Source organism: Geotrypetes seraphini, chromosome 2 (assembly GCF_902459505.1).
Source record: "Geotrypetes seraphini chromosome 2, aGeoSer1.1, whole genome shotgun sequence".
Lineage (NCBI taxonomy): Eukaryota > Metazoa > Chordata > Amphibia > Gymnophiona > Dermophiidae > Geotrypetes > Geotrypetes seraphini.
Genome location: NC_047085.1, coordinates 444,040,026 through 444,055,638, shown reverse-complemented (window position 1 = coordinate 444,055,638; position 15,613 = coordinate 444,040,026). Strand labels below are relative to the sequence as shown.

Here is a 15,613-nt window from a genome sequence, read left to right as displayed (position 1 = left end):
TTATTGCAGATTCATGCCCTATTTGAGACAGATGCATTTGGAGGAACATCTATGTTCCATGTGGCACGTGAGGGTTGTGTGGAAGGTGTTATTTCAGCCCCTCCTGTTCCCTCTGGTAGTTCTGTGTCCCAGTCCACCTGAGAAAAGCACCAGAATTTGAAATTTGAGCCAGGGCAGTGCAAATGTGTCCCTGGTGAAGCGCAGCTGTATTTAGGCTCTAAACTCCATTAAACGTGGCGCACAGGGATCGTGGAGATCCTCTGCCCCTCTGGGACAAGGATTCTCTTCCCCAGGAGTGTAAGTCCCTACCAGCAGTGCCATGTGCAGTCAGGGGACAGTCTGCCTGCGGGCTACTCGGATGGTCGGAATGCTATTTTATGCCTTTTGGGTTGCCTCCATCCCTCAGAAGCAATTGTGATGCCAGGGCAGCAGCCGAGCCTTCACACATTGGGGAGGGGAGGCGCTCAGTATTTTTGAAGGCTTAGTCGGAGATTACCAAAGGCTGCTGGGTTATGACCATTCTGAAGGAGGGGAACAAACTTGAGTTCTCTCATCCCTGCCCAGAATTTTTTCTGGACTCTCTGGCAGGACAACCTGAAAAAGCTGCACAGATCAGAAACAAACAGTACACAGGTTGCTAGATGTAAAAGCCCTAGAGCCTATCTCAGGGTAAGTCTCAGGCTTTGGCAAATGCTCCATATTCTCTGTCATGTCAGAAAGTATCTGGGGACTAGTCTGAGGCTGGATCTCAAAGTAGTCAATGTGGCCCTCACATTGCCATAATTCCGAATAGGAAAGGTGAGGTCAGTGATTGCTTCAGTCGCACCAGGGACATTTCTTGCCTCTAGGGGATTTGTCAGTGGCCTATTTACATATTCCCCTATTTTTGGGACACAGGACATATTTACTGTGCCATGTATTGGAAGCTTGCAGCTCTGCCATTCGGACTAGTTGCTGCACCTCAGCCCTTCACCAAGGTGATGGTGTTGGTCGCAGTCTATTTACATCAGCTAGGCATCTAGGTACATCTTTATCCGGCTGATTGGCTCATCAGCACCCAATCTGAGTCGGAGGGACACAGAGAGTTCATCATGTTGTGCAGTTGCTGCAGCGGCTCAGCTAGGTGGTCAACTTTCAGAAAAGTCATCTTGCTACGATGCCAGACTTGGACTGTTTGGTAGTCTGTTTTGCCACAGGACTAAACATGGTGTTTCTTCCGAAGGCACCCAAGAAGAAGCTTCTCCATCAGTTTTGAGCTTTTCAGGACATGCCAATGCCAGTGGTCTGGCAATGCCTGCTGGGACATTCATGGGCATCGTGCCATGGGCAAGAGCTCCTTTATGCCCACTACATGAGGCTTTTCTTTCCTGGTGGTCTCTGCTAAGAGGCCCACTCCAGATCCATTCCAGAGGTGGTCCTGCTAAGAGACACTTAGATTGCGTCAACTTGGCGCAGTCTCCTCTGGTGGTTGTTCCCCAGTCTCTTTCTAGGGGAGTTCCCTACGTATTTTATTATAGATGAGATTGATTGCAGCTGCCATTCTTTACGGTTGATAAGCACATTGCGAAGGACCTTCTATCCAAGGTCGCTGGCTCCCTTCCCAGGGAAGGTGGCAATCACTCGCCTGGTGCTCTCAATATTCAAGAGTGATCTCCAGACTTAGGTGGTTTGGGTCCCCGTCAACAATGCCATGGCAGTGACCTATGTCATTCGCCAAGGGTGCACAATGAGTGCACCCCTGCAAATGGAAGCCCAAATGTCTTTTTTTGATGTGCAGAAGCTCTTCTGTTAGCGTTGCTAGCAGCATATAGGGCAGGAGTGGTCACCGTGCATTTTTTTTCAGTCATAGATCCCAGTACCAGGAAGCCTTCACTTGTTTTGTCAAGAGATGGGGATCTCCTGCAGTTAGCCTGTTGATGTCAGCTTCTACTGGGAAAGCAGGAGATGAAGGTCTGGAAGCCTTGTGCTGCTCGTGACCAAAAGCAGACCTCTATGCCTCCTCCTCCTCCGGTGCCCATGATAGGCTGTTTGTTGCATGGGATCACAATGTATGGGGAAGGGTCCTTCTGGTGGCACCAGATTAGCCCAGATGCAGTTAGTATGCATACCAGGTACATCTACAACTGGGTGCAGGCCTCAGACTTACCTGCCATCCAAGTCTTTTCATGAAGGGCCCAATAGTTCTACAGGATCCAGATTGCTTTGATCTACTGGTATGGTTCTTGAGCAAGCAACACTAGTGGGCAGAGGCTACTTGGTTGGGTTAGTTGCTTTCAGAGTAAGACAAGATCAATAGTTGTAGCATATGCAAGGGCCTGGAAGTGTTTCCAATCCTGGTGTATTCATTGAGATATGGACCCGATAATGCATAGGTAGCAAGAATTTGGCTTGAAAGAGACTACCTTGTGGTTTTTTGATCTGTGATTTGAGCTCTAGTATACAAGGATCTGCTGAGCTCTGGAAATTAATTCAGTTGGAATGTCCTGTATGTTCTATTATGCAGGAGCTACTAACTCCTTTACCTTGTTTTACCCTTTCATAAGGAATAGGGCACCTAACCTGTGTCCAGATTACTTTCTGAACATAATCCAGGATGGGCCTAAGTGTTTGAAGAAGCACATTATTGTGAGCAACTTTTCTCCAGAATACTTGGTGATGATTTCTGAGTGTTTTGTTATCATCTTACCCAGCTGAAAAGAAAGCCAGACCTAACTGATGGTTTCAGTGGTTTTATGATAGGCTAAAAGTGAGAGATCAAATGGGGCTATTTGCAAACCTCTTGAATCCCCTATTTTTGATTACCCACTTTTTCAATCTTTTACAATCTAGCAAAAATCTTTTACAATCTAATATAAGTCACAAGGTTCCTAGCAGAACATTCCACATGTGTGGGCCAGGAACAGAAAACGCAGATAATTCAGTTGACTTAATCTCCTTTCTCCATGTCTGTCAATAGGTTCATAGTTTCTGAACATAAACATCTATTATGTTATGTCAGTCAGGTTTCTATACCTGCCTTTACCTATTCAGTTCAAGGTCAGATTACATTACAAGAAGTTGGGTCAGTTACCCAGGAAATTATGATTGACAGTTTGACATACATTCAGTAGAGTTGTTTACAGACATTCAGTAGAGTTGTTGGTACATTTAGGTCATAGTTACAAACATATAGGGCTCCTTTTACTAAGGGGCGCTAGCGGTTTTAGCGTGCGCGCTAGACGCTAACACCTCCATAGAGTTTGTGTTAGTATTTTTCATTTAGCGCGGGGTTTGCGCTCGCTAATCTTCAGCGCATGCTAAAAATGCTGGCGCTCCTTAGTAAAAGGAGCCCATAGTTACAAGTTCAAGTAAATATCATTGTTGGCTCATCGTTATGTCCCAGGAGTTTAATTAGACTGTTTAGGAATGGGCTTTTATAATTACTATTTCAGTTACTTCAGAGTTGGCTCCCAGTCTTTGTATAGAAATGCTTTAAAAAGTTTCCTTAACTTGAGATAGTGGTCACATAGTGGTGTAAGTGTAAGTAGTGTAAGTGGTAGTTGGTTACAGCATTTAATTGATATTTGATGGATAAGGTAATTTGCCTGGTAGTCTTTATATTGTTACATTCTGGGAATTTTAAGTGGAAAAGACTTCTGTGGAATATGTCGGAGGCACCCTGGAGTAAGATGGTCAACTCAGGTATTTGGCGGTGTTGCCTGTCAAAATCTTAAAGGTAGTAATGCTTAATTTAAACCTTATCTTTGAGGTTATAGGCAGCCATTGTAGTTTCATATAGTATAACTGTAGGTGTACCTAGGGCAGGGGTGCCCAATACGTCGATCGCGATCGACTGGTAGCTCAGGAAGGAAACGTGAGTCGATCGCAGAGCCCATCCCGGGCTCCGTGATAGACTCGTGTTGCCGTCCTGATCTACCGGGCCGATCAGCCTTCCTCTCCAGTGTTCTCCCTAGGGCCTTTTAGCTGGGTGGTCCGCCCAGCTATCATCTGCTGCTGCCGCCGCTGCTGAACATTAAAAAAACCAAAAAAACCCGGCTTGGAGATTTCAGCCCGTAGCGAACTTATACTCCGAGGCTGTAACGTGTGCGTGCCGGCTTCCCTTCTCTTCCCTCCGAAACCGGAAGTTATGTCCTGGGGGGGGAGAAGGGAAGCCAGCACCCACATATTGAGAGCCCTGAAGCAAGCGTTCGCTACAGGCTAAGGCAGGAGACAGGTTAGTGAAGCATTTGCTCTTCTTGCTGCCGGGTCCTGCCTACTTTCTGTTTCCGCGAAGGCAGGACCCGGCAGCATTTCCCCCAATAGGTCGATCACGATCTTGGGCCGATCAGCCTTCCTCTCCCCGACGGCAGAATTGACGTCAGGGAGAGGAATGCTGGTCGGCCAAAGCAGGGAGAGCTTGGGGCGGCGTCGGCTTTTGGGCCTGTTATTGGTGGTGGTTTGGGTCCTGGTCCCCGATGGCAGTGGCAGTGGCTTGGGGGAGGGCAGGGAGAAAGAAAGAAAAAGGGCAGGCAGGGAGACAGAAGGAAAGAAGAGAAACAGAAAAAAAGAAAGGGAGGCAGAGAGAAAGAAAGGGCAGGGAGAGAGGATGGAAAAGTTGGGGGAGGGAATGAGGTCTGGAGGAGAGGAAGCATATAGGCTAAAAGAAGGGAAGAAAGATTGGATGCACAGTCAGAAGAAAGTGCAACCAGAGACTCATGAAATCACCAGACAAGGTAGGAAAAATGATTTTATTTTAAATTTAGTGATCAAAATGTGTCTGAATTTATATCTGCTGTCTATATTTTACACTAAGATCCCCTTTTACTAAACCGCAATAGAGGTTTTTAGCACAGGGAGCCTATGAGCGTCGAGAGCAGCGCTGGGCATTCAGCGCAGCTCCCTGCGCTAAAAACTGCTATTGTGGTTTAGTAAAAAGGGAGGGGTTATATTTGTCTATTTTTGTTTGATTGTTACTGAGGTGATAGTGCATAGAGTCATCTGCTTTGACCTCTTTGAAAAACCCTGGAATAGGAATGATAATTAACATTTTCTATGCGTACAGTGTGCTTTGTGTTTTTTTTAAATTTTATTGTTGGTAGATCATTTTGACTTGGTCATTTTAAAAGTAGCTCGCAAGCCCAAAAAGTGTGGGCACCCCTGACCTAGGGTATGTGACACCCAGAGATGATAATTTTTTAAACACCTCCCCCCCACACATGTATAAAAAGGGATCAGAGGAACACCCCCTAGGAGCTGCATCTGGGGCAGACCCCCTGCCTCCCCCTTGCCTGAGGAAAGGGATTTTGGGCTCTAAAGGTTAGCAAAAAAATGTATTAAAATGAGTCTAATAAAAAGATTACCTTATTTCCATTTTCCATTTATAAATGTTTATCAATACAGCTACAATACCACTTTATTCTAAAGCAACAAACAAATTTTTTTTTTTCTATCTTTTGTCATCTCTGGTTTCTGCTTTCCTCATCTTCTCTTTATTTTCCATTCCATCCAGCGTCCACCCTCTTTCTCTGTCCCTTCCATTTTTCTTTTTCTGTCTCCACTCCCTACCCTTGATTGGCATCTCTCTTTTCTCCCTTTCTTCCCTCCTTCCTACCTCAACTCATCCTTTGGTCTGGCATCTTTTTCCCTTCCCCTATGCCCTGGAATCTCTTTCCTCTCTTTTCTCTCTTTCCATGCTATGGCATCTCCTTTCCTTCCCGATGGTCTGGCATCTTATTCTCCTTCCCTCCCTTCCCCTCCATGCTCCCCCCATGCTCTGGCATCTCTTCCTCCCCCTCCATGGTCTGGCATCTCCTTTCCTTCCTTCCTTTCCCTCCCTCCCTTCCTTTTCCATAGTCTGGCATCTCTTTCCTCGCTCTTCCCTGGTCTTCTTTCTCCCCCCTCCTTCCTACTCCCCAATCGGGTGCAGCATTTCTTTCCTCCTCCCTCCCTCTTTGTCACCACCCAGTTGCCAATTAAGCATTCAGAATTTGCTGCTTTTGCGGACATCAGGCCTTCCTTTCTGCTGGGTCCCACTTACTTTTTGTTTCTGCGAAGGCAGGACCCAGCAGAGAGGAAGGCCCGATATTGGCAGAGCAGCGAATTTTGAATGCTGCTGTTGCTGAAAGGAAGATGCCGGCCCTTGGAACACCCCCTTATAGGCTGCACCCGGGGCAGACTGCCTCTCTGCCCCCTTTGGTATGCCACTGAGTGTTCTGATTTCCTGATTTCCATAGTCCATATATGAGTCTTACAGCTGCCTTTTAAACTAGTTATAGACACGATAGCAACATTTTAGATTTAAGAACTAGTATCGCATTATAGTAATCTAGTCAAGATAGGATTAGGGATTGCATTAAAATTTGGAAACCCTCTGTTTTGAAGAATTTTCTGATGGATCTTAGCTTTTTCATCACAAGGAAAGATTGTTTTATTGATTGTACGTGGCTCTTCATGGATAAGTGGTTATCAATTTCTATTCCTAAGATTCAAGATTGTAGTTCTAATGGAAAGTCTGTGTCGTCTACTGTAATCTTTGGAATGTAGTGTGGGTCTGTTGAGGGTCCTAGCCAAAGGAATTTTGTTTTGTTCTTATTTAGTTTGAGGCGGTGGATTGAGGTCCAGTTTTCTATGGTGTGGACACATTTTTTGACAGTGGTGAGGGTGTTGGATTACACGTATCATGATCGTTATGTCGCTTGCATAGGTGAAATGTTTTATTCATGCTAGATCTAGATTGGCTTCCAAGGAGGTTGAACACTGATGGTGAAAGTGGGGATCCTTGGGGGATCCCACTGTCAGAAAGTTCACCATCCTTACATACAGCATAGTACTGAGTGATTAGGAAGCCTTGGAACCAGGAGAAGACTGGGCTGCTAAATCCGAAATCATTTAAGATCTCAGATGTTTGATCAAAGTCTACTAGGTCAAATGTGCTGTTTAGGTCAAATTGGATTATGATTGTTCTGTGACCCTTGCTTCATAGTTCTTTGCCATATGTTACTAGTGCTGCAAGTAAGACGCTCCCCAACCAAATCCAAGGAGGCAAAAAGAAATAAGAAAATGGTAGCTAGCAGAGGTTTGGTGAACCCAGTGGAATTCTGGTCACACTATGACATAACTTATAGTTCAGACTCAGACTCTTTTTCGGCGGACTCTTGGACTAACATGAGTACGCAAATATTAAATAAAACGAGAAATAAGAATCTGGAAGGCTGGTACGACGCTGAGTTAGGAAATGTGAAACGAGAGTTACAGAAACTCGAAAGACAATGGTTGAAATCAGGGGACAGTGAAGGGAGATTGAACTGGAGACTAAAATTAAAAGAATACAAAAAATTAATAATAAAGAAATGCACTAACTTTTATGCCCAACAAATTGGCTCACCGAACACTAATAGTAGAAATCTCTTTGAATTAGTTAACAGTCTTTATGATATACAGGCCTTTTCCTGTTCTACCCTAGATTCCCCACCATCTGCAGACGCTCTGGCTGAATTTTTCAACAACAAAATCAATAATTTGAGATCCAAACTAACATGCTCCAAAACCAAACATTTGAACTACCCAGTTGCCCAATACAAAGATGAACCTAGGGTAGATTATGTCCTGGAATAATATGTTTACTGAGCTCAGGCTAAGGGGGTGGAGCATGTGCTCAGAAAAGTTGTGGATTTCTGCAACTTCCAGTTTGTGGGTTGGGATTGAATATCTAGCGTATGAAATCCTCCAGGGACTAACTGTAATCTTCCAATTCCACCTGCACCCACTCCCCCCTACCCTACCCCACGAGAACCTGTAACTCCATTTTTTATTTCCTTCTTCCTCCCCCTGATGCTCTTTCAATCTTCTCATTCAGTGTCCGCGATCAAGTAGGGACAATCTTGGAAGCTTTCTTGTTATAGCTTTCACCTACATGGGGACTGGAAGTTGCATCAGAGGAAATGGGAGTTGCAGAAAGAAAGCTTCTGGGAGCAGCCTTCCTTAATCACCGACTCCTGGCACTGATTGAAAAGATTGGAAGAGCATCAAGGGGAGGTAGAAGGGAATAAGGAGAATTGCTGGTGCTTGGGACAAGAGAGTTTCAAAGATGCTGGACGAGAAGCAAGAAAACCTTTCCTGCTACTTTCTTCCTGATTTGTGTGCCTATCAAAGTGGGGTAGCAAACTATTTTTTTGGAGTGACGCTTGCCACCTTGTAGCAACTTCTGTATGTGGAAATATTATCTCATTGTTTTATTGAGTGGTCACATATTGCTGTTTTTTAAGAACATTACTCTATTTAGTTTGTATAGTTTTGTTTTTTATGTCATTAGATCTCAATTGTAAATATAGTAGTTCATTTATTATGTATTTGAGTGGATGCGTATTATTTTACATAACAAAAACAATAGAAGTCCAACAGATCTGCAGTGAAAGTCAAACAACCGAAGCTGTGTAACAGTGTTACAGGAGCTTCACATCGCCTGTTTTACTTGAATTTTATGCCAATTCGTTCTACATCATAAGGTTCTCTTTTGAGTGACATTGATACTATTGGACCACCAGTTGGATATTACAATTTATTCCAATAAAGTTCCTGTACTTTGTACATCAGCTCTGCAGTTCTTATTATTTTACATATGGATAAGAAATTTTTTAAGTTTTTTAACTGTTTATAATACTTTGTATTTTCTTGCAGGCAATAGAGATCCTATTGCAAATATTCTTGGTCCTGGATTTGCTACAGTTGAAGGTGAAGACATGTCTTCACTCCGTTTACTGGATAAAATAAAACAAGATGATAGCCAAGATGCAGAAATAAAAATGAAGATCTTTCTACTTCTCCAGCAACTGGATATGCAGCTATTAAACAGTTCTTTAAAACTGATTTCTAAGTAAGTGTTTTTTAACATCATTTTTATAAAGAACAGAACAATACAAAGATAAATGTGAATTGTACAACAATAATATTTTCTACATATCTCTCCTTACTTCTGGAAAAAGAATCAGAAGTTCCCCCAGACCTGGTAAATACTGACGCAAAAAACGTGTTCAGTCTGTCGACGATTGCTTTGTCCTCCTTTGGTGATCCCTTTATTCCTTGATCATCCAATGGTCCCACCGCTTCCTTCTCGGGTCGTTTCCCTTTAATATATCGAAAGAACGACTTGAAGATTTTTGCCTCCTTGGCTATTTTTTCCTCGTAGTCTCTTTTTGCCACGTTTACCGCCTTATGGCACCTGCATTGATGTTGTTTGAGCTTATTCCAGTTTTCATCTGTTTTTGACCTTTTCCATTCCTTAAACGAAGATTTTTTGTCTCTGATCACTTCCTTAACCTCTACAGTGAGCCATGCCGGGTCTTCATTGTCTAACTGCAGTGTAAGCTGATACAGGCACAGTACCAAGCAATTCTGTGAGTACAGCCTATACTATCTATGGGAGACTTTGGGATGGTTCAAGAATTTAACTTTTGAGGGTCTCTAGGGCTTCCTATAAAATCTCCCTCCTCCAAAAACCCCTTGTCTTAATTTTGATGTCATTTTCTGGCATCAAAACACTGCTGCTGTGGCCATATTGGATTTCCCGATTTTATTTTAAAAGCCTTTATCCACCTCAAAACATCTCATTTTTTATTTAAAAAAATGATTTTTGTGGGCTCCCCAGACATTTCTACCTTTGTATCTTGCCAGTTTTGGTCTAGATGACTGGTTGAGTAGCATCCAAGTGCCATGTGTTGCGGGTGACATGGCACTTGGATGCTACTCTAGTACAACAACAAGACAGATGTCCCAGGCCACCTTACTTCCAACACTTTGGTCACAGGAACCATTTGCCCTGGAAGATCTGGAATCCTTTGGTCTTACAGCATGTGCAGCCTTTGCACAGAAAGAATATTCGGAGATAGTTATAATTACCTTTCTATGATCCAAAAAGCCAGTGACTATTGTGGCTTATAATGAGTATTAGAAGACTTTTCAGTGCTGGTGTACAGATCAGAAGGTGGAGCTACATCCAACTGCCTTAGTCTTACACGTAGGAAACAGAAACCCAAGGTACAGCTACATGATGGGAGGGCTGTTATTGAGTGAGAGTACCCAAGAAAGGGACTTGGGGGTAATAGTGGACATGACAATGAGGCCATCGGCACAATGCGCAGCGGCCGCTAAGAAAGCGAATAGAATGCTGGGAAAGGGGTGCAAAAAAATCGAACAAAAGACCCGGTATGGATAACTAATGAAGTGAAGAAAGCAATAGGAAACAAGAAAAAATCGTTCTGAAAATGGAAAAAGGACCAAACCGGGGAAAACTGGAACATAAGAACATAAGAATTTGCCTCCGCTGGGTCAGACCAGAGGTCCATCCCGCCCAGCGGTCCGCTACCGCGGCAGCGCCTCAGGTCTATCACCTGGGCAGTGGTCCCTGACTATTCCTATAACCTACCTCAACTCCTATCTGTACCCTTCAATCCCCTTATCCTCTAGTAACCTATCCAAACCTTCTTTGAAGCCCTGTAACGTGCTCTGGCCTATCAAGGCCTTCGGAAGCGCGTTCCATGTGTCCACCACCCTCTGGGTAAAAAAGAACTTCCTAGCGTTTGTTCTAAACCTGCCCCCTTTTAATTTCTCCGAGTGTCCCCTTGTACTTGTGGTTCCCCACATTGTGAAGAATCTGTCCCTGTCTACCTTTTCTATGCCCTTCAGGATTTTGAAGGTTTCTATCATGTCTCCTCTAAGTCTCCGCTTTTCCAGGGAGACTAGCCCCAGCTTTTTCAATCTATCAGCATATGAGAAATTTTCTATACCCTTTATCAGTTTAGTTGCTCTTCTCTGGACTCCCTCAAGTACTGCCATGTCCTTTTTGAGGTATGGCGACCAGTATTGGACACAGTACTCCAGATGCGGGCGGACCATTGCACGATACAGTGGCATGATGACTTCCTTCATCCTGGCCCTGATACTCTTCTTAATGATACCCAACATTTGATTTGCTTTCCTTGAGGCTGTCGCGCATTGTGCCAACGCCTTCAATGTTGTGTCTACCATCACCCCCAGGTCTCTTTCAAGGTTACGTACCCCTAGCAGTGATCCCCCCATTTTGTAGCTGAACATCGGGTTCTTTTTCCCTACATGCATGACCTTGCATTTCTCTATGTTAAAGCTCATTTGCCACTTTTTTGCCCACTCTTCCAGTATCATTAGATCCCTTTGCGGGTCCTCGCAGTCTTCCGCGGTTCTAACCTTGCTACAGAGTTTGGTGTCATCCGCAAATTTTAGAACCTCACATTTTGTTCCCGCCTCCAGGTCGTTAATAAATATATTAAACAGGAGCGGTCCCAGCACTGACCCCTGCGGAACTCCGCTCGTGACCCATAGCCAGTCTGAATAGTGGCCCTTTACTCCAACCCTCTGTTTCCTGCCTGCCAGCCAGTTTTTGATCCATCGGTGGACATCCCCTTGCACCCCGTGGTTCCACAGCTTCTTAAGCAGCCGTTCGTGGGGTACCTTGTCAAAGGCTTTTTGGAAGTCAAGGTAAATGATGTCCATGGATTCCCCTTTATCCATCTGGCTGTTTATTCCTTCAAAGAAGTACAGTAAGTTTGTGAGGCACGACCTTCCCTTGCAGAAGCCGTGCTGGCTCGCCTTCAGCTGTCCACTGTTTTCTATGTGTTTACAGATGCTGTCCTTAACCAGTGCTTCCATCATCTTTCCCGGAACCGAGGTCAAGCTCAACGGCCTGTAGTTTCCTGGGTCACCCCTTGAACCCTTTTTAAAGATGGGCGTGACATTTGCTGTTTTCCAGTCCTCCGGTATCTCCCCAGTTTTTAAGGATAGGTTACATATTTGGCGAAGTGGTTCCGTTATTTCGTTCCTTAGCTCTTTGAGTACCCTTGGGTGGATGCCGTCCGGACCCGGTGATTTGTCGCTCTTTAGTCTGTCTATCTGTCGGAGGACATCCTCTTGTCTTACCTCTAGTTGGACCAGCTTTTCATCCTGATCCTCATTTATGATCTCCTCGGGTTCTGGAATATTGGATGTGTCCTCTCTCGTGAAGACCGACAAGAAGAACTTATTTAACCTGTCAGTTATCTCTTTTTCCTCCTTTACCACTCCCTTCTTGTCTCCATCATCCAATGGTCCCACTTCTTCCCTGGCCGGTTGCTTCCCCTTTACGTATTTGAAGTTTGTTGCTTCCCCTGCCAGTCTCTCCTCATATTCTCTTTTTGCTTTCCTAATCACTCGGTGACATTCTCTTTGGTGTCTTTTGTGTTCCTTCTGGTTGTCCTTAGTTTGGTCCTTTTTCCATTTTCTGAACGATGCTTTCTTGTCACTTATTGCCTTTTTCACTGCATTTGTTATCCACGCCGGGTTTTTTGTTCGATTCTTTTTGCACCCTTTCCTGAACCTGGGGACGTACAGGTTCTGTGCCTCGTGCACTGTGCCTTTGAGTAGGGACCAGGTTTTTTCTACGGTCTTCATCTTCCCTGAGTTGCCGCTGAGTTTCTTTCCCACCATTTTCCTCATGGCATCGTAATTCGCTTTTCTGAAATTGAGTGCTGTCGTTGTGGTTCTTATCACCTTTGATGACCCACTTTCTAGCTTGCATTGGATCATGTTGTGATCACTGTTTCCTAGTGGCGCTAGTACCGCCACCTCCTTTGTGGGTCCCCCTAGCCCGTTGAGGATTAGGTCAAGATTGGCATCTCCCTGTGTTTGTTCCGTGACCAGCTGTTTCATGAAACAGTCCCTCATTGCCTCCAGGAATTTGGTCTCCCTCGTGCAGTTTGAGTATCCAATACTCCAGTCTATCCCAGGGTAGTTGAAGTCCCCCATCACCACCACACTTCCGCTTTTGCATACCTGCCTCAATTCAGCTTCCACGTCCTGGTCGATTTTTTCCGGTTGTCCAGGTGGGCGATAGTACAGTCCCAATTTGATGTCTGCTCCAGTTCCCCCTTGTAGCTTAACCCATAGTGATTCCAAGCCGTCCGCCCTTACTGTTGTTTCCATCCTGGCTGAAGGAATGGAGTCCTTTATATATATATCTCGCTATTCCTTCACCCTTCTTGTGTGTCCTGTCTCTCCTATAGAGTTTGTACCCTGGTATGACCACATCCTATTTGTTGTCATCAGTCCACCATGTTTCTGTGACTCCAATTATGTCCAGGTCCTTTTTACTGGCTATGACTTCCAGCTCTCCCGTTTTGGCTCTTAGGCTCCTAGCATTAGTGTATAGGCAATTTAAGTCCCGGTTGTTTGCCTCCCTCGCTGGTTCTCCTCATGGTTTGGCGCTCCTGCCGACCTCCTCATGGGTTGCCAGCCCCCGAGCCTTGTTATGTTCATCCCCATCCTGCGGTGTGTCTGTGTCATCCTCAGCCTGCTTCCCCATGTTTGGATGCCCCTCTGGCTCCTGTTGTTCTCTCTTAATCCTGCTTGCTAGGTTCATTTGTTTATTTATTTATTTATTCGATTTTTAGCCCGTCCTCCCAAAAGAGCCCAGAACGGGTTACAAAGTACATTCATAATAATCCAGACAGAGCAGAAATGACATTTTACATAAATTACAATATAGACATGACAATAAAACATATGTACTAAGTAGCATCTGGTGAAATTAAGTGACATAGGTGAGTTGACTGGGTGGCATTTCAGGGTGAATGACTTTAAGGTGCTGGGTTAGTAAAGAGGAAGGTTTTCACGGCCTTTCTGAAGTTCTTTGGGCCCCTGCATTGCGTCCTTGGGTCCTTTTTCTAAAAGTTCCCACTCGGTACCGAGCCCTCTTTTACAATTCCCTGGTTCAGTATCCTTGTTTGATACTTTGGTCCGATGTGTTGAGGTCAGATCGACTATCGGTTTTCCCCTTCTCCTCAGTTTAAAGTCAAGTCTATGCCGCTCTGGACGTTGCGTGCCAGCATTCTCGTCCCAGCCATGCTCAGGTGCAGTCTGTCTCTCCTGTAGAGCTTGTTCTTCCCCCCAAAAGTTGTCCAGTTCCGTACAAAGTGGAAACCCTCCTCTTCGCACTATCTCCTCAGCCAACCGTTTATTGCTTGCAGCTCGGTCTACCTCCTTGCATCCGCCCTCGGTACTGGCAGGATCTCTGAGAAGGCTATCTTCCTTGTCCTCAGCTTCAGTTTCCTCCCCAGGATCTTGAACTGCTCAGTTAGTGTAGTCCTGTTGTAGTTCCTCCTGCTGACGTCGTTGGTTTCAACATGGATTATTACTGCTGTCTCCTCCATCTCAGCTCCTTCCAGGATTCTCTCAATTCTGTCGATGACATCCTTCGTTCTTGCCCCTGGGAGACATGTCACTAGTCGGTCCTCTCTCCCTCCTGCTATGTGACTGTCCACTTCTCTCAGGATTGAGTTTCCCACTACGATTGCAGATTTCCCCTTCCTCAGTTGTCTCTCTGGTCTCAGGTCTGTATCAGTGGCGCGGTCCACTAATCCTTCCTCCGGGTTCTGTTGGGTCTCGACCTCCTCTGCCTGTTCAGATCCTCCGCAAGGTCCTACTCCCATGGCGTCTGGTGGGTTCTGTCCTCCAACTGTTGGTTCCCTTCTGATTTGCTGGTGGTCCTGTGCCTCCACCATCCTGCAGGCCTCCTCGATGAATTTCTCGAGCTCTCTAACTTGCTCCGTGATGTGACTCTCTCTGGTGGTATCCTGAGTTGTCCAGCACGGTTCCTCTATGGTGCGGAGTCCCTCCAGCTCCTGGACCCTGACCTGCAGTCTCCTGACCTCCTTCCTCAGGCTATCCAGTTCCTGGCATCGGTGCATATGTACCCCTGCCTTCCGGAGGGGAGGTAGTCATACATATGACACTCGATGCAGTACACTGGGTAGCTCCGCTGGGTTCCTGCAGCCTCTATTTCTTTTTCCTTGCTCCTATGGTTCCTCGGTGTGTAGGAGTGATGCCCGGCTTGCAGCTAGCTGAAAGAGTAGAGAGAGAAGAGAAGAATGAGAAGAGAAGAAAGAAGAATGAGAAGAGAAGAAAAGTACCTTTATTTTATTTTTCAGAAGTTAGATTTTGCTGCCTGGGCTCCTGGGCTCCTTCGCAAAGGCGCTCTCGCTAAGGCAAGCGCCTTTGCCGCTCGCCTTCCCCGGGCGCCAAACTGCTGGGCGCCGTTGGCTTCCTTCTTCTTAAAGGGGAGCCCGGACGCCGATGCGACCTGTGACGCGGTGGGGGAGGGCGGAGCTACCTGTCGCCGCGACCCCATTCAGCCTGCCTGCTCTGGCTTCCTCCCCTCAGCCTCTCCGGCCCTCTCCGCTCTAAAACAAAATAAAACTGCCGAGGTTTGTCTTGTGCCCCGGCTCCCTTCTTCTTAAAGGGGAGCCCGGGCGCCGATGCGACCTGTGACGCGGTGGGGGAGGGTGGAGCTAAATCTCGCCGCAACCCCGGTCAGCCTGCCTGCTCTGGCTTCCTCCCCTCAGCCTCTCCGGCCCTCTCCGCTCTAAAACAAGAAAAAACAAAAGAAAACTGCCAAGGTTTGCCTCGTGCTCCGGCTCCCTTCTTCTTAAAGGGGAGCCCGGGCGCTGATGCGACCTGTGACGTGGTGGGGGTGGGCGGAGATACCTCTCGCCGCGACCCCGGTCAGCCTGCCTGCTCTGACTTCCACCCCTCAGCCTCTCCGGCCCTCTCCGCTCTAAAACAAGAAAAAACA

At 45.9% G+C, this 15,613-nt stretch overlaps 1 protein-coding gene across 3 annotated transcripts in view; it reads left to right on the top strand.

The window, feature by feature from the left end:
• The window catches only part of ARMC4 (armadillo repeat containing 4), a 378,797-nt gene that overhangs the window by 48,266 nt on the left and 314,918 nt on the right, over positions 1–15,613 (top strand). For all 3 annotated transcript variants that reach the window (XM_033931435.1, XM_033931436.1, XM_033931437.1), the window contains exon 4: positions 8,656–8,851. In XM_033931435.1, the coding sequence (XP_033787326.1) occupies positions 8,656–8,851 (196 nt within the window). The remainder of the gene's footprint in view (positions 1–8,655; positions 8,852–15,613) is intronic.